The sequence below is a fragment of the Brassica napus genome, chromosome A5 (genome assembly GCF_020379485.1).
Source record: "Brassica napus cultivar Da-Ae chromosome A5, Da-Ae, whole genome shotgun sequence".
Classification (NCBI taxonomy): domain Eukaryota; kingdom Viridiplantae; phylum Streptophyta; class Magnoliopsida; order Brassicales; family Brassicaceae; genus Brassica; species Brassica napus.
The window spans coordinates 1884364-1904997 of record NC_063438.1 but is presented as its reverse complement, the minus strand read 5'-3'; the positions used below and the strand labels follow the sequence as shown (position 1 = coordinate 1904997).

Genomic DNA, 20634 nt, shown 5'->3' with positions numbered 1-20634 from the left:
AAGAAAAAAATGAAATTACACCAAATCAAGATAATTAGTCAAACTCAACCATAGGCATGTCTTCATCGTCGGGAGTAGCCATGACCCAGTCACCATCTTCATTCTTGAGCATACCTTTGTTTTTCTCCACCCACCAACACTCAGGAACCAAACACTCCTCTTTCAACAGGGCACACGATTTGTTAACCAACGCTATGTTTCTGTTCACTTTCATCTCGTACTTCTGGTTCTTCCCATTCCATCCCGCTACTACATGTAACATCGCCTACATCCATTCAAATCGTTAAGACCAACCAGTGTCAGTATTGTTTTAATTAAAATGTCAATCTATGTGTGTTTGAGTTTATAGATAATGACTTGCCTGAAGGTTATGCCAGCCACCAGGATGATGGGTTTCTTTAAGAAAAGGAGAAACTCTATTATCGATTTTGAGTTTGGTCCCAATGTTGACGTACCCCATTATCTTAGCTGGATAACGTGTGATAAGATCAATTTCGTTTTTCACGTGCAATATCCTCACGTTATCATGTCTGTTGATTCTGTTTAAGAATTCTCTGTTGCCAACTCTCGGAGAACCAAACACAATAGCTGTCACCGGGGTCACGTCGCTAGAGCCGCTTGTAAAGTTTTCTGCCAGGTCCAGTGCTGCGAGAGTCGCTATAGTTGCACCTAGACTGTGTCCCGTCAGGACTATGCTAGGCTTCTCGTCCTTGTATAGCTCTAGCAGCTCTCTTATCTATGTAGTTACAAGCCGGGTTTGACTCATATCAAGTAATCAAACAAAATTCGTGTCTTATGAATATGTGGCTTATATAAAAGAAAACTAGCTTTTGAACATGTTTTTACATTTTGTAATTGAAATCATTTATGATTGATCAACATTTCTTTTTTTTTTTAATTATTGGTTGATCCTATTGTTTTTGGATGTTCAAGCAATCAAAATGATAAGTTACGTAAGTTATTTGTCATTTGATCATTTTTCACTAAATGAACTATTTTCTATTTCATTTATTAATAAATCTCACTATTTAGCATGCTTGTGTATATTAATACATATTTCATAACAAAATGATAACATATCTTATCAAATTTAAATGGATCAAAATTTGCTTTATATGCCAAATATTCATCCCAATTTAAATGAACTTATTTTCCTTAAATCGATGGTTCAAATCTATTTATCTCCGAATTAATAGTTCAAAACTTAATTACATGTAGACGATGGTTTAGTCGGTTTATTGTTAACCAAACAATTTTTAAAACCAAACAAAAATTCAATTTTTATTAATTTTACCTTTTGATTTTGAAATATGATTAGGACATGAAAACTTGGTTTATCAATTTTAATTATAAAGTTGTTGACCTAGTGTGATATGAGATAAAGTGTGGAAGCCATTTTGGTCAAATAGTTTGATTTAGGTTCACTAATTGATGGATCTATTCTAATCCAAAAAATAAGATTTATTATCAATTATGTAGCATGAATAAAAAACTTCCAAGATCATATTAACATTATTGTTTAGGGTTTCTCTGTTACAATCATAAAGTTATTGACTCAATTTTATAAAAAAAAATGTATTTTTCAACATTCATACGACACCGTTTTATTGTCCTTTTCTATGAGCTCAAGAGGTATAAAGGCTCAAACTCAAAATAAAATGACAAAGCCCAACTAGAATGATATCAAAAGCTCAACTATGGTGATTGAGATTTCTAGACAAAGCAAATTGTTGTTTCTCCAGTGATTCCAGAAAACGAATCTCATTTTATGTGGCGATTTCAACCGAATCTCGACTCCAATGTATACATCTCTTGTACCTGGAATCAACTAATAGCTTAGCTAGGGGGTATGGCTCCGATATGAGATAAAAAGATCTAGAAAATAGCAGCAGATGGTGGCCCAGATGAAGAGAATCCGCGAGTCATCATGCCTTTGCCTGCAAAGTGAAAAAAGATGATCATAAGAACATATATTTAAAAAAAAAATTATTTTAGATGATATCAAAATAGCTTGCTTACTTATACGACATAATTATTATAATATGATTAAGTAAAATGAGAATACTGATTTATTTATTGGTTTTACAACCGAAAATTTAATTTGTTATGATAAAGATTTACATATGATGGTTCTATTTTTACTACATATTGATTCATATTATATACTTACATGACCATTATGTTTGTATAATACTGAATATCACATGTAAAGTATTATTCACTTATCAGCATAATTGATTTGATGATAAATTGTAGTTTCTAAGATTTGAATCCATGTTTACTAGTGTAGAACATTACTTGGTTTATCAAACATTTAAACGACATCGTTTTTCAATATGACTAGGACATGAAAGCTTGGTTTATCAATTCCAATCTATTGATTGAATTTCATAAGAATGTAATTGACCTATAATATTACACTTCACATTCTTTTCTAAAAACAAAGATTGATTTCAAACATTTAAACGACATCGTTTTTCAAGACTCTCTTCCCTTGTTCTAAAACTCGGCCGAGTTGCCGATTACTCGTCCGATTAAATGTACATCGGAAGGTCACCGTGGCGAAATGGAGGTGATCGGTATGTCTAGGCGCTGAGCTGTATAGTGAACGCGTTAGCTGGAGAAAAGGAGAAATCGCCGCGTAATTTTGTAAAAACGATTTGTCCAAATCTGATTAAGTATGAAAATATCAAAGTTTTTAGCAAGAAATCAGATTATATCTTATATATCTTCTATACAAAGTTGAATCCGACAAGAATAACTTCTTAAAATGGTGAAATCGTGGAAAACTTGGCGGCTGCGTGTTAGATCTGGAAAATCGCAGAAGAATGTTGAATACGAGGGTGAATTGGTCATTTTACTTTCATTAAACCTAAAAATAATAAAATGCCAACAGAGCAGCCGCCGCGATTCGAACATGTCACATGCAGGAGCTACACGGAAAACACCAACCACCAAACGAGGCTAAACCAATTGTTATTAGATAGAAATTTACTTTATATATACGTGTTTACTTTGAATTTTAGTATCAAATTATCAAATATCTTTCATAAACATGTATTATACAAAAAAAGTTGTATTATATTTATTTAAAAAGTGATATTATACATATAAAAATATAAAAAATTACGTTTGTACTTTTCGATTTTTTCCACTTTTTCAAAAAATCGTTAGGTCCGTGTGTAGCGCCTAGCGAGTTTCTGAAGAAGGCTCTCTTCTTTGATCTCAAGAGGTAAAGAGGCCTAATCGCAACTGAAAAAGGCCCGTAGAGGAGTAAAAGCCCAATAGAGTGGTTTGATCATCGTAACGATACGAAAGCTAAGCTACGGATGCTCGTCGTCGGCGAAGCGAAACTGGTGTTGCTCCGGTGACTCATACATGGTATTTGCATCTGCTGACGATCTCAACCCGTCTCGATCCATTTAGCGAAATTCATTAGCTGAGAGAGAGAGAGAGAGCTATGGCTCTGATCGATGTAGCTATCGCTTGTCTCAATTCGATCCGCGAAGTAAGTGTTGAATCATCCTTTTCCTTTGATCCGCTGCACCTAAATATTCCTGGGAAATTTTAAATGCCTTTGATCATGAGAGAGTAATTGGGAATTTCAAGTTTTCAATTTGTGTTTGTGTTTTGGCAGATAGAAGAGGATGTGAAAGATGCAATTGTGTATATTGATGCTGGTTGCACTGAAAGTTTCCAGCTTGCAGGAGCCTTCCCTTTGTTCTTGGAGCTAGGTGCCCGTTCCGTCTGTAGCCTTGAGAACATGACTTCCCTCGACGCTGTAAGCTTGTGTAGATTCTGGTTTCACAATGCTGATTTGAGGATGGGAAGATTGTTATCAAAGTCAGTTTATTTTTCATTGTTACCAAAATGTCAATATCAAGACTGAACTCAATCATACTATTGTGGCACTGGAGTTTGAATAGCTTAAACACCACTTAGATTGTCCTTTCCCAAGTTATTTTTCTTTTTATTTGTTTCTTGTAATTGGTCTGTTTGGTTGGGTAGATTCTATATTCTGAGCTAATGTCAAAGGATGTGACTGTTGATGTCTCTTTGCTATATATATATAGGTGGCTGATTGGAATTCAAAGTTGGATTGTGCAAACAGAATTGTGATTATGACATCTCGGCTTCTCAATGATGCTCATCGATATATGCTACGGTGTCTAAGCACCCATGCAGGCGTTCACCGCTGCTCAGTATTCACCTCTATTTCTGAGGTGCAACTCTATCCTTGATCTCATTTTTCTTATAATTTATTTCTGAAACAGAAGAGTAGTAACTTGTATATTCCTACTTTTATTTCGACTATTTGGCTTATGCAACGTGTTGTATCTCACGAACCATCTCTAGTGATTACTCTTAACTATAGTCGTAGTGAAATTTAGTAACTTATCTAATCACTTTACTAATTTTAAATGTTAGGGATCTCATTCAGCCTGCCCTGATTCACCACTTGGTCCAGACGCGTATAGAGAGTACGAAACCTTACTTGTTCAGGATTACAACGAACATACCAAGAAGAGCGACAAAATATCTAAAGACAAAGGGGTTCCTAAGTTCTCTTCCGCACTTGAATCCCTCACGATGGAGCCTATTACAAGTCAAAATGTAGATGATCCATCAGGTGATGCAGAAGGTTTGGTAGTCTCGGTGCACCACTTCCCCTTGATTATTTGCCCTTTTACTCCCAGAGCGTTTGTCTTACCTTCCCAAGGATCAGTTGCCGAAGCTTCCCTGTCCCGTCAACATGAGGATTCTCTTAGTTTTGGACTGCCTCCAATAAGCACTGGATCTATGTCTGATACTGATGATGTTCCTCCTGGTGCAACTCTTACCGCACATTTTCTTTACCACCTGGCTCTTAAGGTAAGTAACAACACTAGATGATTTCTTCTGTTTATTTATCTGAAGTTTGTGACCACGTCATTGTAGATGGAGTTGAAGTTGGAGATATTTTCACTTGGTGATGTATCAAAGAACGTTGGGAAGATTATGACAGACATGTCAAGTCTTTATGATGTAGGGCGTCGAAAAAGAACTGCCGGCTTGTTACTTGTTGACCGTACGCTTGATCTTATCACTCCCTGCTGCCATGGTGATTCACTTTTCGATCGAATCTTTTCATCATTGCCTCGTGGAGAGAGATTTTCTACACAAGCTCAGCTTAAGCAAGGGGTTCCAAGCATCGACCGTCCTTCTCTCGATGTTCAAGTACCTCTTGGGGAACTGTTAAGCGAAGAGCCCAGCAAGATTAAGGAGTCTGGTCTTCCTGAAGGAGTTGAAGCCTTTTTACGTGGCTGGGATTCATACACTTCTGATCCACAAAATGAATGCGACCACAAGAAATCTACTGAGCTACTAAATGGATCTCTTGTAGCCACTGAATGTTTTAGAGGGACGCCTTACTTAGAGGCCATGATCGAAAGGAGAACGAAGGATGGAAGTGTACTGGTGAAGAAATGGCTTCAAGAGGCTCTGCGTCGTGAAAACATCTCTGTTAACGTGAGGGCACGGCCTGGCTACGCCACGAAACCTGAGCTCCAGGCCATGGTGAAGGCGTTGTCGCAAAGCCAGTCGTCTTTGTTGAGAAACAAAGGGATTATTCAGTTAGCGGCAGCTACAGCCGCTGCGCTTGATGAATCCCAAAGCGCCAAATGGGATGCTTTCAGCAGTGCGGAGATGATGTTAAACGTAAGCGCTGGTGATACGAGCCAAGGTCTGGCTGCTCAAATCAGCGACCTGATCAACAAGAGCGCTTTGGCTGAACTTCAAGCGAAGAAGAACGAGAAACCAGATTCATCATCATCAAGAGGGCTTCTGTCTTTCCGAGACGCATTGCTTCTTACAGTAGTTGGTTACATTCTTGCTGGAGAGAATTTTCCTACAGCCGGCTCAGGGGGACCGTTCTCTTGGCAAGAAGAGCATTTTCTCAAAGAAGCCATTGTCGATGCTGTTCTCGAGAATCCTTCAGCAGGGGATCTCAAGTTTCTAGATGGGTTGACAGAAGAGCTGGAGAGCAGGTTGAACCGCTTAAAGTCAGAGGACACCAAAGAGACTCCTTCTGATGATCAGTTAGACATTGATGCGCTTGATGATGATCCATGGGGAAAATGGGGAGATGAGGAAGATGAAGAAGACACTAGTAAAGCAGACGAGTCTTATGACGATATGCAGCTAAAACTTGATTTGCGTGATAGAGTAGACAGCTTCTTTAAGTTTCTCCACAAGCTGTCGAGTCTAAGAACAAGGAATGTACCATTAAGAGAAGGCTCATTGGCTTCGGAGAGCAGCTTCCCGGGAGATCCATCTGGAAACAAAGGGCTACTGTACAGGCTTATAACAAAGGTGTTGAGCAAAGAGGAGATACCAGGTTTAGAATATCATTCCTCAACTGTAGGAAGGCTTTTCAAAAGCGGGTTTGGAAGGTTTGGTCTTGGTCAGGTTAGTTCTCTCTCTCTCTCTCTCTCTCTGTATTTCTTCCCTTTTCCCTCATCTCCATGAGAAATTGAGAATACACATTGATGTTTCTCAAAACTATTGCAGGCAAAACCAAGCCTTGCAGACCAGAGTGTCATTCTTGTCTTTGTCATTGGAGGAATCAATGGTCGAGAGGTGGGTTACTTCACCACAAAGTCACTCAATATCTCTGGTTTTAGACCTTATATTTTTTGGTAACAGTCTCTGTTTCCTCCATTGTTAAAGGTTATGGAAGCTCAAGAGGCTGTGGGGGAGAGTGGAAGACCAGACATTGGCTTGGTTACTGGAGGAACAACTCTCCTTACTCCTGAAGACATGTTCGAGCTATTGTTAGGACAGTTCAGCCACTTTTGATTTTTTTTTTTTCAAAAACAAACTCGCTCTCTCTCATTGCCTCTCTTGTTAAGCTATGTATTAGAAAACACAGTGAATCTTAGCGAGTGTTTAACCTACAAAACTACCATTCCTCTCTCTTTGTAGTTTTAACTCATCCCGCATGACAATACACATTGATTGTATTTAGCAAATGTTCCCTCCTCCTTAGTCATAGTTTTTTCTTGTAGTTTTGTGATCTATGAATTTGTTTTGTAGTATCTTTTTTTTTTTTGGCAACTGTTTTGATAATTCAAATATTTGAGTTTGGTTTTTAGATATCCAATTGAATTTGGTATGAAGTTTAGATGATACTCTAACCGAAATACTGTTAGCACAATTTCACCAATGCATATGATAATTATCAAGTAGCACACTACTAAACACACTTGCGTATAAATTTCCTTAGTAGTTTAGCGTTTGCTTCATGTGATAGCTTGCTTGCCTGGTCCTACAAGGTTACAGCAAGAACTACTGTTCAGTTGTCTCTTTGGCGATAACAGAAAAAAAAAAAAGAAAAAGAACCCACCAAGGGTGTGCCATTGACATTTCCAGCTCACGGACCATCCTTCGGTTTCCAAGCTTAAGCAACATCAATCCCAACCACCGCCTTTACATTCATACGCTTTCAGACAAGAGACACCAACCGAGGTTTCTTTGTTTGTTCTGTCTGAAAGCTTTGAGCCGATATTACAGTATAAGCTATTGTTACGACAGTTCATAAGCTATGTATTAAAAAACACACAGTGAATCTAATATGCGAATGTGTAGTGTAACTTAGAGCATCATTATCCCAAAGGGTCTCTTAATTAATTTTTAATAGTTTTTAAAGTGTAAAAGTGAGTTGAGACTTAGAAATAAATTTGAACATTTAAGTGGTTTATTGCAAGTTTCTTAATTATGGGATCTTAAAAAAAAATTATAAAACACTTTCATTACAACAAAACTTCAGGTCCGTTTTCGAAATAAAACAAGAGACGCGGGTATTAAGCGTATTTACATAATGGTCCCTGAGGTTTTGTAATTTCATACAAAAAACATTAATTAAGATAGAAATCTCAAATCCCCCCTTTAAACCTCAGAAGAATCACACTTCACACGAACAACCTCACAATGGCAGCAATGAAGCTCCTCCTCTCTCAAGCTCGCCGCCAAGCTCTCACCAGACCCTTCTCATCTCCATTTCCACAAATCCACAGACTCTTCTCATCCTCTCCATCATCAGATCCGAATCCAAACCCTCCGCCGCCGAATGAATCCCCAAAAAAGCTCGAGCCGGTGTCGTACGCCGCCAAACCCTCGGAAGATCTTTCTCGCTTGACGCGAGAAGAGATCCGATACACGAAAGACTCTCCTTCGCTAACTCCCGTCTCCTACGCGCAGCGCGTGGCTCCTCTCCCGGAGGATCGCGTCGTGAGCGAGGAGGACAGAGAGAGGACGCCGGAGGAGGTGGAGGCGGAGAGGAAGAGGATCGAATCGGAGAATCGAGCTAGGAGAAGGTTCTTGAGAGCTACCGCTGTGGAGGAGGATACCTCTTCGCTTCCTTTGCCGACGCTGCTTAAACCGGAGCTGAGGCACGGAAAGAAACCTATTTTCGATCTCATGGAGGCCATTAGAGAGATAAAGGTCAATGCTTGTGTGTGTTTTGATATCAAAGGCTTAAACTTTTGCTTGTTTCGTAGCTATGTAATGTGAACGTAGCGGTAGACACTGTGGTTGTGTTTAGAAGTTGCTAAGCTCTCACTGGTTGTGTTTTTATCCACGTGGTTCGTTTTGTGTGTGCATTATATCAAAGGCTTAACTTTTGTTTGTTTGATGTTTCGTGTTAGTTGATTTTCGTTATTGTTATAATGTGAACATAGAAGGCTCTCAAAGGAGGCTAGGAAGCTGTGTTTGTGTTTAGAAGTTGCTAAGGCATCTCTTGTTTCACGTAGGGAAGTCTTTAAGCCAGTAATAGATCGTTGAAAGTTTTGTTTAATGGTAGTACTGTGAGAGTTTTGGATTCTATGAACTTGTAATTGGTGTTGTTGAGTGAGGAGAGAATGATCAGGACTCATCAATTTGTGCATCCCTTATATGTTTATATCTTTGTTCTTACGCTGTTTCCATTTTTTTGATGGTTCAGGGCAATGCTAAGGCCAAGTTTGATGAAACTCTTGAGGCTCATGTGAGGTTAGGCATCGAAAAAGGACGATCTGAGCTGGTAATATTCTCATTCTTATCCTGTTTTTCGAATCATTTTCCTTGTTTCTATGTTTGGACCGACTGTGATCACTGTTTAAACTGTAGATTGTGCGTGGGACTTTGGCTCTACCACACTCTGTGAAAAAGGTAGAAGAAATGTCTCTTTAATCCTTCATGTGACGTTTTATATATATCAGCCGTGTAGTAAATAGAAAGAGATGATCTTTCCTTGTTCAGGATGTGAGAGTGGCATTCTTTGCCGAGGGTTCGGATGCAGAGGATGCGAAGGCTGCAGGAGCTGATGTTGTCGGTGGTCTTGAGCTCATTGAGGAAATCTTGAGTAATGAAACCAATTTCATTTTACTTCATCCTCCTTCCATAAATCGCTTCTGATATCTAATTGGTAGATGATTATTTTTGCTTAAAATCTATCTGCAGAAAGTGGCAAGATCGACTTTGATAGATGCCTTGCAACTCCCAAAATGATGCCCCGTGTTTACAAGGTTCTTAGAATTTAAGCACTTATTTAAAATTCATCTAGAACATGATGAAGGTGATATTTTCTCACTAAAATTGTTTGTGTGGTTATTTGCAGATATCAAGGATTCTTAACAATCATGGTCTGATGCCTAACCCCAAAGTAAGTTGGTTTATTCACTCACTCAACATCTTACTCTAATGTATCAGTCACTATACTTACGTTGAACTAATTCAACATATGTTATATTTGTTGTAGCAAGGGAGTGTGACCAAGGATGTGATGAAAGCAGTGAAAGACGCAAAAGCAGGACATACCAAATTCAGAATGGATAAAACTTCCATTCTTCATGTGCCACTTGGAAAGGTTACATCTCCCTCCCCCCAAAAGACTTTATAAAGTTCATTATCTATATATATTCATGACAAGAACACTTTCCTAACCAGATGAGCTTTCCTGAGGATGCTTTGAGGGAGAACGTTGGTGCATTCATGAACGCCCTTTTGCTTGCTAAGCCTGCCGGATTGAAAAAGAGTAATAAATCCATACCCCAAGCTTATAGTATGGTATGGAGATCTTTGTTTTGCTGATTTGAGTGTGTTTTATGCAGCTTCGAAATATGCTGGTTATGTGAATGCATTCCACTTGTGTAGCACGGTAAGCTTGTGAACCAGTTCCATGTTTTAGACTCTTAAGTAAGCGTTGAAATAAACTGATGTTGATGCTGGTTGTATATGCAGATGGGAAAGGGTTATCCGGTATCGATACAGTCGCTATCTAGAGCAGCAGATCACTATACCAAATTGCAGCTCAAGTGAGTGAGCAAGTAGACTCCAAAAGATAAAAGCTTTGTTGTTGCAGGCGTTTTTGTTTTTTTTTTTCCCGGTGGAAGTTTAATTACTTGTTTCCCAATGCTGAATCTGTGAAACAATATTTTGATTTTGTTGTTTACTAGGGGTTGTTAGTCTTTTCATAGTTAAATGGATTGAATTGCTTGATAAAGTCAAGTCAAAATTCATGTCTTAATAATGATATGACAATGTTTAAATTGCTACAATGCATCATGGATCAATAATGGCAGTGTCAGTGGCTTAGGGTGGAGTCTTAAGGATCAGATGGGATTAGAATACTTCGGATTACGGGCGTGTAACAGGAACCTCTCAGCTTTGCACGCTGAGATGGAAGGGCTACTTTGGGCAGCCTCATGTATGAGAGACAAAGGGATCACTGCAGTACGGTTTGAGACGGACTGCATGGACTTAGTGGATATGACTACAAACCCGATGGACTGGCCAGCTTTCGCGACAGAGATCGAGGTGTTCCAGAGGTTACAGGAAGACTTCGAGGATGTGAGACTGTCTCATATTCCTCGAAGCCGAAATGGCCGGGCAGATGGATTAGCAAAAGATGCAAGGACCAGAGGTTTTATCTTCTCCCATATAGATCAGACCCGGACAGATGGAGATGCTCCTCGGAGAATCAACTCGTCTGCTCTCCACTTGATCTAGCTTAAATGGATAGACGACAAAAAAAAAAAAAAAAAAAGATATGACTTGGAACTTGCATTCTTATGAAGCTCTTGGAAGCATCGTAAGAGTTATTACATTGGTTTACCGCAAAAAAATTTTTTACCAACTCAAGACAAGCCAACTTCTTCAAAAACTCTTGTTCTCAGTTTAGTTTTCTTTACTTGTCTGAATCTTATGATTCTTATCTACTTACAGTTACGTAATGGACATATATCTGATTTCATGTGTGAGAGATCTCAAGCAAAACCGATTGAAAAGAAGAAAAAAACTTGGCGGGTAGTTGAAAGCGTGAAGACACACCTCACTCCACTACCTGACACGTGCCACCATCAGTTAAGCACGCTTTCGCCGGTTGCCGTTAGATTCATCTCAGATTCCAAACAAACCTTCCCATGGTTCTTATCCCGCCACGTCAGCAACGTCACCCTCGTACCCCCTTTAACTTCTTCTCCCTTCTCTTCACAAAAAAAAAAATAGATTTTTAAATATTATTTCAAAAAATATCGACTTGGTTTATTGATCGGAAACGAATCTGATCAGTTCGGATCAGACCCTTGTGAGGTTCTTCAATGGCGCAGCTACTCTCCCCTGTTTGCACTGATCTCTTAAAGTTTCAGAGCTCTGTTCTTAGCTCCAGATCAAGTACCTCGCGATTCTCGGCGAAGACTAGCGGCGCTGCTTCGTCGTGGTGCTTACGAAAGAGACGAAGCAGCAGCTCCATCGGAAGATTGAGAGTTGCAACGGAAGACGCTTCTTCTCTCTCCACCGGCGACGTCGCCGATGACTACTACGCCGTTCTCGGATTGGTAAAGTTTGTAACTTTGTATTACATCCATCCAAAAAGGTTCCGACTTTATATCTCTCTCTCTGTTTTGGTTCTGTTTTTTTCAACAGCTTCCAGATGCGACACCAGAGGAGATTAAGAAAGCTTATTATAACTGTATGAAGTCTTGTCATCCTGACTTGAGTGGGAACGACCCTGAAACCACAAACTTCTGCATGTTCATTAACGATGTTTACGAGGTGAAAGCTTTGACTTTTGAATAACTTTTTTGGTCTCAGTGGTGTTTAAGGTGTTTTGTGTTTTGCAGATTCTTAGTGACCCTGTGCAGAGAATGGTTTACGATGAGATCCATGGGTACGCAGTGACTGCTACCAATCCTTTTCTTGATGACTCTACCCCGAAAGATCATGTCTTTGTTGATGAGTTTGCTTGTATAGGTAAGTTTCTTTAAGATTCAGTTTCATTTGAGGGAAGGGTAAGGCTGATGATGATAATGGGTTTATTGTTTTTGATAGGGTGCAAGAACTGTGCCAATGTGGCTCCGGATATATTTCAGATTGAGGAAGACTTTGGGAGAGCAAGGGCGTGTAACCAGCGTGGCAACCCTGATTTGCTTCAGCAAGCAGTTGAAACATGGTTAGCCTCTTGTGTTCTGTTAGATGCTGCAAGTGATTGTCGAGTATAATACTGATTATGCCTTCTTTTTGGTTGCAGCCCGGTTGATTGTATCTACCAGACTTCTGCGGCGCAGTTGTCGTTGCTTGAAGATGAGATGCGTAGGGTTGAGAGAGTGAATGTAAGACTGAGCATTTTCTCTTTGTAGCTCTCTCTTATTGTTAGGAGGTTTCTTGATTTATATTGGTTGGGATTGTCATTGATGGGTTCAGGTTGCTCTGATGCTTTCTGGAATGGGGTCAGGAGCTGTTGATGTTTTCAGAATGGTAAGAAGCTCATCTATAGTGACACAACGGTTCTTCACCTTTCATATAACTGATGATCATCAATCTTTAAAAATCTATGACAGGCGAGATCTCGATGGGAAAAGAGGCAAGCAAAAGTCTTGGTATGAACTATCCATCACATGCATTTCATGTGACATGTAACATCACTTCATGCATTGCTTTATGTTTTTCAGAATCAAGCTAGAAGTAGAATGATGAAGCGGAAAAGCACAGACGAAGAACCTTCCTATTGGGATAACCTCTGGGGGAAAGATAATCAATACCAGAAAAGCGGTAACACATTGATACTAAACTCCTCTCATCCTCTTTGTCCAATGATCATATAATAACACATTGACTCTATGTCTGTGACAGAGGAAGAAGTACAAGAACGGGCACAGCGAGCCGCCGCAGCAGCCAGGAGATGGAGGGAATATTCACGAAGAGGCGTGGATAAGAGGCCCACCTTCAAACTCCCTGACTCCTCCTCTTCCTCCAGAGGAGACAACTGAAACCACCACCACCTCCAGACATGATTGTAAAGTATATATGTAATAACTTCACTGTTCTAGAAGACTTGTATAGCTTTCTTCCCACTTCGATTTGTGGAAGAAGAAAAACAAGTGTATAAAACATTTTCACTTTTATATATTATACTCTTTATGTATGTATATAAGTCTCCAACGCCTAGATAAAATAGTGGACACTCTAATGTTTTCAATAATTTTAGTTAATTCATAAACAACAACAAACAGTGATCTGATATATTTGTTTATTGAATGTTCTAAAGAGCTTTGCCTTAACCATCAGTTAAGGACAATTATTCTGTGGAACACAAAAAAAAAAGAAAATTCTAAATTTATATTGGAATATGACTCTCTTTGCGTTTGGGTAGAGAACCCAATCTCTCTTATTCTTTGTGGTGCAGTGTGTTTGTAAGGTATATGATAATGGACCTAAACTGAAGATCCAGCCAAACGTCTTCTTGATGCATTAGAAGTAGAGACTTGACTCAACTTGTCTGACTCCTTTGGCTCATCCCTCTCTTTAACTGGTGTGTAATGCCTAAGCCACACTCCGGTGTACACCTATTCAAAAAATCCCAAATCAGACAATCCAAGTTTCAAAACATCTTATCTCTGCATGTGAGCTACTAACTATATATTACCTGTTGTGGCCTCATGATCTTGGTGTCAGGATCATCCAACGACTCTTTCCAATGAGACAAGTATCCAGCCATGCGAGGAATAGCAAACAAGACGGTAAAGAACTCTGGTGGAAACCCCATTGCCCTATATTCAACAGGTCCAGAGTTAGATTAAGTTGTTGAGTGAAAATGAACATGAAAACATTTTTTTTACCTGTAGATTAAACCAGAGTAGAAATCAACATTTGGATAAAGCTTCCTCTTAACAAAGTAATCATCAGAAAGAGCTGCCTTCTCCAGAGCAACGGCTACTTCAATTAGAGGATCTCTTCCAACAATGGAGAACACTTCATCTGCTAGCTTCTTGATGACTTTAGCTCTTGGGTCATAGTTTTTGTACACACGGTGTCCAAAACCAGACATCTTCCTCTTCCTAAACAGTCAAAAGAGATGAAAAACATTGATGGAAAGTCTCCTTAATTAGCATATAGTTTCAAGCATTTGAGTTTTACCTGTTCTTCACACCCTCTATGAACTCTGGAATGTTATCAACACTCCCAATCTCTGACAACATCTTAAGCACAGCCTAATGGAACCAAAGCCATGAGCATACAAATATATCAGAAGAATGTACATATGAATAGATAGCACACCTCGTTTGCACCGCCATGAAGTGGACCGTAAAGCGCACCCACGGCTCCAGCAACAGCAGTGTACACATCAACACCACTACAATGAACACATATCTTAGTCAATATCTCTCTCATCAAGACTCAAAAAATCAAAGAGGTGTTGTACCTAGAGGCAAGATGCCGAGCAGCAGCGGTGGAGCAGTTCATTTCATGCTCAGCATGTAGTATGAAGAGGATGTCTAACACCCGAGCTAGCCGAGGGTTAGGTTTATAGGATCGGTTTCCCCTGTGAGAAGATACAAGTTCATGTCAAGTCTACAATGACTAATCTTCCCATTGCATGCGATGTAATGAGATGATGGTGAGGGACATATACATGGAATCGAGCATATAGAGGAAGTTCTCAGCATAAGAAAGGCTTCCTGAAGGAAGAACAGGAGGCCTCCCTGCCATCCTCAAGTAAGCAGCTGCTGCAATAGTTGGTGCCTTTCCAATAATGCGAATAATTTGTTTATCTCTAACTTGCTTTGAGTCGTAAATATCCTGTCCCTGCACCCAATAGATTAATTCTAGTTAAAATGTTTATAAGTAAAAAAATCTAATAGTGAGCTTAGAAAGGCGGCCTGACATGATTATTAGTGGAAGAGTGTAATCTTTAACTTACCCTGAGAGCAGGATTAGCATCAGGATGGAAGATGGAAAGAGCACTCATTGCACTCACAAGAACTCCCATGGGGTGTGCATCATGAGGCATAGACTGTATTATATCCTGCCCGGAAAAGTTACCAAGCAAACTCCAGTCAAGGTATGAGAGACATCTTGCGTAATTACTTGGATGGACCAGGATCATCAGAGGTTGCAAGCACAGAAAGTACTATTCTAAAGTCTAGTTTTGGTGTATGTTAATTCTGGAAATGTTTTAAATCTTAAGCGCTAGGAAGATGACTCATTAATCAAGATGGACATATAGGGTATACAGTGCCTAGTATGCCTTTTAAGATTAGGAAAATAACATTTATTGGGATAAATATGTTTTGCTAAAGGAAAAAGTAAATCGAGTTTTGAGGCTGGTATAAATACGAGTCTAAGATATTGTACATTTGTTCAATATACAAACTCTACCTAAATAGTATTTGCCTCAGTTCGTTTTGCTCTCTTAAGTTTCTTTGCTAACTTAAATTCGCGTTTGTTCACAATAATATCAAAATTAAAAGTTCATATGGAACAAAGGAGTAGGAACTCACTAGAACTCCTTGTGGCACAGCTGAATGCTGAGAAACAGCAAACTCCCAATCAGATAGCTGACTTTCAGAGGGTAGATTCCCATACACTGCCCAAGGACCAAAAAAATTCATCAATACAGTTTGATCCTAGCAACCAAAAATACAAAAAATATTTATACATCCAAAACTTCCAGACAATAAGCTATACTAGCTAGTTCAACAACATCAAGAAGCTGCAACATGATCCAGTACTTACTGAGAAGATATGCGACCTCAAGAAAAGTACTGTTCTCAGCCATTTCCTCTATCGGATACCCACGATAACGTAGGATCCCTTCATCTCCGTCGATGTAAGAGATCGAGGACCGAACAGGAGCCGTGTTCAAGTAACCAGGATCATATAGTTTAATCCCTTTGTCCTCCTTCCCCATCGAAATCTACAAAACCAGTTCAGATCTCAGTTAAACTAACAATCAGTTACTTGTCCCTTACGCATAAGCTCTCATCAAACCTAACAATAACAAGATTCTACTACATACCTTCTTGAGATCAACGGCTTTAACGGTACCATCATCTGAGACTGGAACCTGATACTTCTTCCCTGTGCGCTCGTCGACGACCGTCAAGGCTCCCTTCAAGGATCCATGCGGTGGAGGATTGATATCCGCCGACGTGGTCCACCGCTCGATGGCTGGAGATCCTGATTCCAAGGGATCAGCTGACGTCAAATGCGCCGAGATAACAGCTAATCGAGCTTTAACTCTCTCTGATATCTCCTCCATCTTTCAACACAAGAAAAGATTATTACACAACAAAGAAATGTTGTTGAAGAAGAAGGAAAGGGAGGCTTAAGCAAGCTATATAACACGTGTTTCTTTCGCATGCGGACAAGAGTATTGACTGGGACCTACATATCCAGTTTTGCGGCCTATCTCTTTAAGTTAACCTACTCTAGGTGATTGAAGAGTAGAGTATACGCACTTCTAAGGATATGACACGTGTTACTTAGCTCCATGTTGGTTGCTTTCAACGCTTGGAAAAGCAAGTAGAAGTCCTCGATTTGCTAAATTTGATCCTTTGAATTAAAAAAGAAAACAAAACACAATAATTGGCAAAGTTGATGGGCCAATTTTTGAATGTGGGCTTATGGATGAATAAATGGGCCATTTGATAGCACGTTCGCTATATTTTATTAGCTTCACTAATTTTTTTGTTACAATTGCAAGTTTGGAACCAAACCAACATTGATGTTCTGTATTTAGAAACAAAAAAATAACTAAAAGGTTTTGGGTTCTAAGTAAATCTTCTTGGATAGAAACTCATATCATTTAATTTACACTTGAAACATAATTTTGAATAAGATTTGAATTTTATCATGTTAGATAATCCAGAAGTTTTTTTTTGAACTTTTAATTGAAGAAGCGAGAAAGTTTTAACCATTAAATCAATATATTGTGGGTCATGTTATGTATAATGATGGCATATATGATGTCTTATTATCCGATAAAGCATATCTACTAATAATAGCAATCTCAATTAATTCTAAAGGTTGTGAATCTACTTATGTTGAAAGGTTGTGTCTTTTGAAAAAAAAAGTGTAAAGGGTTGTGTCTTGTCAAAAAGTTATATGTTGTAAGGTTGTGTCTTTTCAAATTAATTCCTAAGGTTGTGAACATCAGTTATGTTGAAAGGTTGTGTCTTTTGAAAAATATGTGTAGAGGGTTGTGTATTTTCTAAAAGTTCTATGTTGTAAGGTTGTGTCTTTCTAAAAATTTTTTAAAAGTTGTGACTATTCATAAGTATTTTTAAAAAAATGAGAAGTTGTGAATATTAAAAGAATGTGACTATTCAGATTGAAGGGTTGTGACTATTTAAATAGGCTTTAAAAAATTTATAAATAGTCTCTCCCATGCATATAAATAGACTATTCAGTAGATTCACAACCTTTCAACTTTCAAATATTCCTGCTCATCGTTTTAAACAAGGGACCTCCTCTGTTTTAATACTAATTTTCTCAAAGCCATCACGTACTTATATTGAGCAAATCCATTTCTCTAAAAGAATTATTAAAAAAAAAACCTTTCTCCTAGAGTTGTGTCCGTTCAACCGGGTGCATCTTTCTAATTTTTAAATCAAAAGTTGCACCTTTTAGCACTCGTGACTTTTCAAATGTATTTGTATGTTATGTGTATGCTGTGAACTGTTGCGAATGTCTATGATTGTATCTTTTTGATATTTTATCATGCCTCTCCGACTCTGAGTAACCGCTTTTTAATTAATGGCTATTTCTTTTATATTAGTGACCATTCAGAAATACCTTTTTTTGTAGTATCCATTCAGTTTTACTTATTTAATGTGCCTTTTCTCATAGTTTCTTTTTATATATGTTTTCCATTTAAATCATAAATAGCCTAAAAAATAAAAAAATACATTGTTTAAAATTAAAAGATACGAGAAGGAAGCAAAAGCAAGTATTGTAGAGAAGTGATTTTTACAAACGAAACTATGATGAGGATTAACATAAAAGGATAGATGACGAGAGAAAAATTGAGAGCGCGGTGGTGGTGAAAACAGACATATTGATCATCAAAGAGCAGTTGGTATTGTTGTAGAAGAAGGCATATTGGTCGCAGTATTAAAAATATATGTGTATCATTTTAATAAATATTTATTTTATTTCACCTATTAGACATCACTTATATTTTCTTTTGTTCTTAAAATTGTATTATCTATTTTCATATATATAATTTTATGTTAAAGATTTAAATGAACCATTGCAACCATTTCAACGAATCTTTGCAATTTTTGGGATGAACATTTACAATTGTTGGGATGAACATTTGCAATTTTTTAAATGAATCATTACAACTTTTGGTGATCAACCATTGTAATCTTTGGTGGTTAACCATTGCAATATTTGATCTATATATATAGTTGTGAGGAATTAAAAAAGTAATAACAAGAAACATCTAAAGAAAAGAAAAGAAACAGATAAAATCAGAGAGGGAGAGAGAGATTCACTATCCCAAAGGATCATAAACAATCTTTGGAAAAACATGTATAAACCTTGAAAACTCTATTTGTATTTTTTTTTTTGGATTTGGTTATCTTATCCTGCAAATACTCTTGTGTAACTCAAAGTTTGACAAGGTTCAAAATACTCTTTAAAAAAAATTGATCTTCAAATGCTAAACAATTATGTGGACAACTCTGAAAGTTATGAAGATATTTTGATGGCAAATTTACGGTTCTTTTAGAAGCATGTGTTGCAAAATATTTATTAGAAGGAGATGAAGAGTGGCAAGATACAATGAAAATGCATCATTTTGGAAGACACCATATCAATTGTTAATTTATCAATCATTATATTAGTTCACTGAAAAATAAGTTTTTTTAAAGAAAATCTGTGAGCAAACAGAACAACACACATAGTTCATTTTCAAAAACCGCATCAATTAACCTATTTTATCTCATTTAATGATTAGATAATTTTTAAATTTCTCAAATTTACTCATTTTATTTTAAAAATAAAATAAAATAAAAACACACAGATTAGTAGTTTTTCCCATATATTTTTGGTAGTATCTTGCATGCTTAATTAAAAAATTTTAAGTAATCTAATTTTTTTTAAATAATCTAATAATATATATTCTTCAATTTTTTTTTTGTATTATACTGTTTTCTACAATTCAACATTTCAAAAAATGTTTTGAAGAGTTATACCATTTTTGTAAAAAAAAATTCGTTTGCCAATATATATATATATACTATTAGGAATATTAAGCCAAAATAGATTTAATATATTTATTCTTCTTAAAACAACTTTGTATATAATTATTTTAATAAATTAAAAATATTTTTAAAAAATCATAGTTTTATTTTTAAGTATATTAATTATAGAAATATTTGTAAATGTTAATTTCTATATACTATTATTTTATATTCTAAACATTTATATATATAATTATTATTGATTTCCTCCGCGACATCGCGGGGGTTCCATTCCTAGTACTGACAAGAGATTAGTCGCTAAAATCTAACGCAAAATTGCATAGTAGTAGAGCCATAAAATAGTCAGTCATGAATGAGTAAACTAATTATAGTTAAATGACTCGAACTACAATCTAGACCTACATGACTCGAACTACAATTATAGACCTACATGGTGAGCTATGATATACTGTGTCTGCGTACCAGCATATGTATAGTTATCAAATACATGACAATTGATTCTCTAATGTTTATTTATTAATTTGTATGGAGAGTGATAGGTCTCTAATAAATGAAATGTTAAAAGCGACATGTCGTATATAGTTTCACTTGTACCTAAAATTGGAATTCTGAGTTCCCCCACGTGAGGCTCTGAATATATGAGAGTGATAGCTATTTCTTTCAATTCATACGTCTTATACTAAACGAATGATCTCCTTTTGTCTTGCTAACCCGTTATAAATCAAAACTCATGAATTATTATCTTATATATTAAAACAGAAGTCAGGACTTCTTTTCATGTGTGATTTTTTTTAGTTTGGACCATTCCTAGAAAATATCATATTTAACATAAGTTCATTATTATATCTTTTAATATCTTTATCTTTTTATTTGAAATACAAATGAATATATTTAAAATATTCTAACAAAATCTTTTTAAAATCTTCTTATAATCTTTTTAAATTTACTTTCAAAAATTAGTTAGTTTTAATTTAAATTATCATAAAATATAATTAGAAATTAAAATAGAATATAGTTTTGCCAAATTTAACGAAACTAAAAAGATTCTAATTTAACGAATTAAACCAAACAGTTTTGGTTTATAAACGAAAATTTAAATAAAATGAAATTAATTAATTTCACAAATACA

General features: G+C 37.0%; 5 protein-coding genes across 5 annotated transcripts; 3 read left to right on the top strand and 2 right to left on the bottom strand.

Moving 5' to 3' along the window:
* Positions 1–34: 34 nt before the first annotated feature.
* On the bottom strand, positions 35–2325 carry LOC106374084 (phospholipase A1-IIdelta-like). Its single transcript, XM_013814183.1, has 3 exons — positions 2299–2325; positions 362–736; positions 35–265 (listed from the first exon to the last, which is right to left on the bottom strand). The coding sequence occupies exons 1-3, from the start codon at positions 2323–2325 to the stop codon at positions 35–37; spliced, it is 633 nt and encodes a 210-aa protein (XP_013669637.1).
* Positions 2326–3250: 925 nt separating this feature from the next.
* Positions 3251–7045, top strand: LOC106377408 (sec1 family domain-containing protein MIP3). The gene is made up of 7 exons (XM_048780392.1): positions 3251–3508; positions 3638–3781; positions 4074–4223; positions 4429–4872; positions 4939–6447; positions 6550–6618; positions 6709–7045. The coding sequence occupies exons 1-7, from the start codon at positions 3461–3463 to the stop codon at positions 6835–6837; spliced, it is 2493 nt and encodes an 830-aa protein (XP_048636349.1). The 5' UTR covers positions 3251–3460; the 3' UTR covers positions 6838–7045.
* Positions 7046–7929: 884 nt separating this feature from the next.
* Positions 7930–10574, top strand: LOC106377407 (50S ribosomal protein L1). Its single transcript, XM_013817638.3, has 10 exons — positions 7930–8481; positions 8981–9058; positions 9145–9186; positions 9277–9379; positions 9478–9542; positions 9635–9679; positions 9776–9883; positions 9964–10051; positions 10128–10174; positions 10258–10574. Exons 1-10 carry the CDS (start codon positions 7969–7971, stop codon positions 10333–10335), a joined length of 1167 nt encoding a protein of 388 aa, XP_013673092.1. The 5' UTR covers positions 7930–7968; the 3' UTR covers positions 10336–10574.
* Positions 10575–11540: 966 nt separating this feature from the next.
* Positions 11541–13438, top strand: LOC106450606 (chaperone protein dnaJ C76, chloroplastic-like). The gene is made up of 9 exons (XM_013892292.3): positions 11541–11852; positions 11941–12069; positions 12138–12267; positions 12346–12466; positions 12545–12626; positions 12718–12771; positions 12855–12893; positions 12966–13065; positions 13147–13438. The coding sequence occupies exons 1-9, from the start codon at positions 11616–11618 to the stop codon at positions 13281–13283; spliced, it is 1029 nt and encodes a 342-aa protein (XP_013747746.1). The 5' UTR covers positions 11541–11615; the 3' UTR covers positions 13284–13438.
* A 30-nt stretch (positions 13439–13468) lies between these two features.
* On the bottom strand, positions 13469–16612 carry LOC106377405 (citrate synthase 3, peroxisomal-like). The gene is made up of 11 exons (XM_013817636.3): positions 16313–16612; positions 16030–16210; positions 15795–15880; positions 15215–15319; positions 14927–15099; positions 14717–14836; positions 14572–14647; positions 14431–14504; positions 14133–14351; positions 13940–14063; positions 13469–13859 (listed from the first exon to the last, which is right to left on the bottom strand). The coding sequence occupies exons 1-11, from the start codon at positions 16553–16555 to the stop codon at positions 13728–13730; spliced, it is 1533 nt and encodes a 510-aa protein (XP_013673090.1). The 5' UTR covers positions 16556–16612; the 3' UTR covers positions 13469–13727.
* Between the last annotated feature and the right edge of the window lie 4022 nt (positions 16613–20634).

What these genes read in the sequence shown, in the direction of transcription:
- LOC106377407 (XM_013817638.3), top strand. Translation starts at nt 7,969, where the DNA reads ATGGCAGCAATGAAGCTCCTCCTCTCTCAAGCTCGCCGCCAAGCTCTC. An exon ending in GCTCATTGAGGAAATCTTGA is followed by an intron (nt 9,380 to 9,477) that starts GTAATGAAACCA and finishes ATCTATCTGCAG; the next exon opens with AAAGTGGCAAGATCGACTTT. An exon ending in GTCTGATGCCTAACCCCAAA is followed by an intron (nt 9,680 to 9,775) that starts GTAAGTTGGTTT and finishes TATTTGTTGTAG; the next exon opens with CAAGGGAGTGTGACCAAGGA.
- LOC106377408 (XM_048780392.1), top strand. Translation starts at nt 3,461, where the DNA reads ATGGCTCTGATCGATGTAGCTATCGCTTGTCTCAATTCGATCCGCGAA. An exon ending in GTCTCAATTCGATCCGCGAA is followed by an intron (nt 3,509 to 3,637) that starts GTAAGTGTTGAA and finishes GTGTTTTGGCAG; the next exon opens with ATAGAAGAGGATGTGAAAGA. An exon ending in TTTACCACCTGGCTCTTAAG is followed by an intron (nt 4,873 to 4,938) that starts GTAAGTAACAAC and finishes ACGTCATTGTAG; the next exon opens with ATGGAGTTGAAGTTGGAGAT.
- LOC106377405 (XM_013817636.3), bottom strand. Translation starts at nt 16,555, where the DNA reads ATGGAGGAGATATCAGAGAGAGTTAAAGCTCGATTAGCTGTTATCTCG. An exon ending in CTCTATATGCTCGATTCCAT is followed by an intron (nt 14,837 to 14,926) that starts GTATATGTCCCT and finishes ATCTTCTCACAG; the next exon opens with GGGAAACCGATCCTATAAAC. An exon ending in AGATCATGAGGCCACAACAG is followed by an intron (nt 13,860 to 13,939) that starts GTAATATATAGT and finishes TTTTTTGAATAG; the next exon opens with GTGTACACCGGAGTGTGGCT.
- LOC106374084 (XM_013814183.1), bottom strand. Translation starts at nt 2,325, where the DNA reads ATGTCGTTTAAATGTTTGATAAACCAA. An exon ending in TTAAATGTTTGATAAACCAA is followed by an intron (nt 737 to 2,298) that starts GTAATGTTCTAC and finishes GTAACTACATAG; the next exon opens with ATAAGAGAGCTGCTAGAGCT. An exon ending in GTGGCTGGCATAACCTTCAG is followed by an intron (nt 266 to 361) that starts GCAAGTCATTAT and finishes GAATGGATGTAG; the next exon opens with GCGATGTTACATGTAGTAGC.
- LOC106450606 (XM_013892292.3), top strand. Translation starts at nt 11,616, where the DNA reads ATGGCGCAGCTACTCTCCCCTGTTTGCACTGATCTCTTAAAGTTTCAG. An exon ending in TGATGAGTTTGCTTGTATAG is followed by an intron (nt 12,268 to 12,345) that starts GTAAGTTTCTTT and finishes TGTTTTTGATAG; the next exon opens with GGTGCAAGAACTGTGCCAAT. An exon ending in CTGTTGATGTTTTCAGAATG is followed by an intron (nt 12,772 to 12,854) that starts GTAAGAAGCTCA and finishes AATCTATGACAG; the next exon opens with GCGAGATCTCGATGGGAAAA.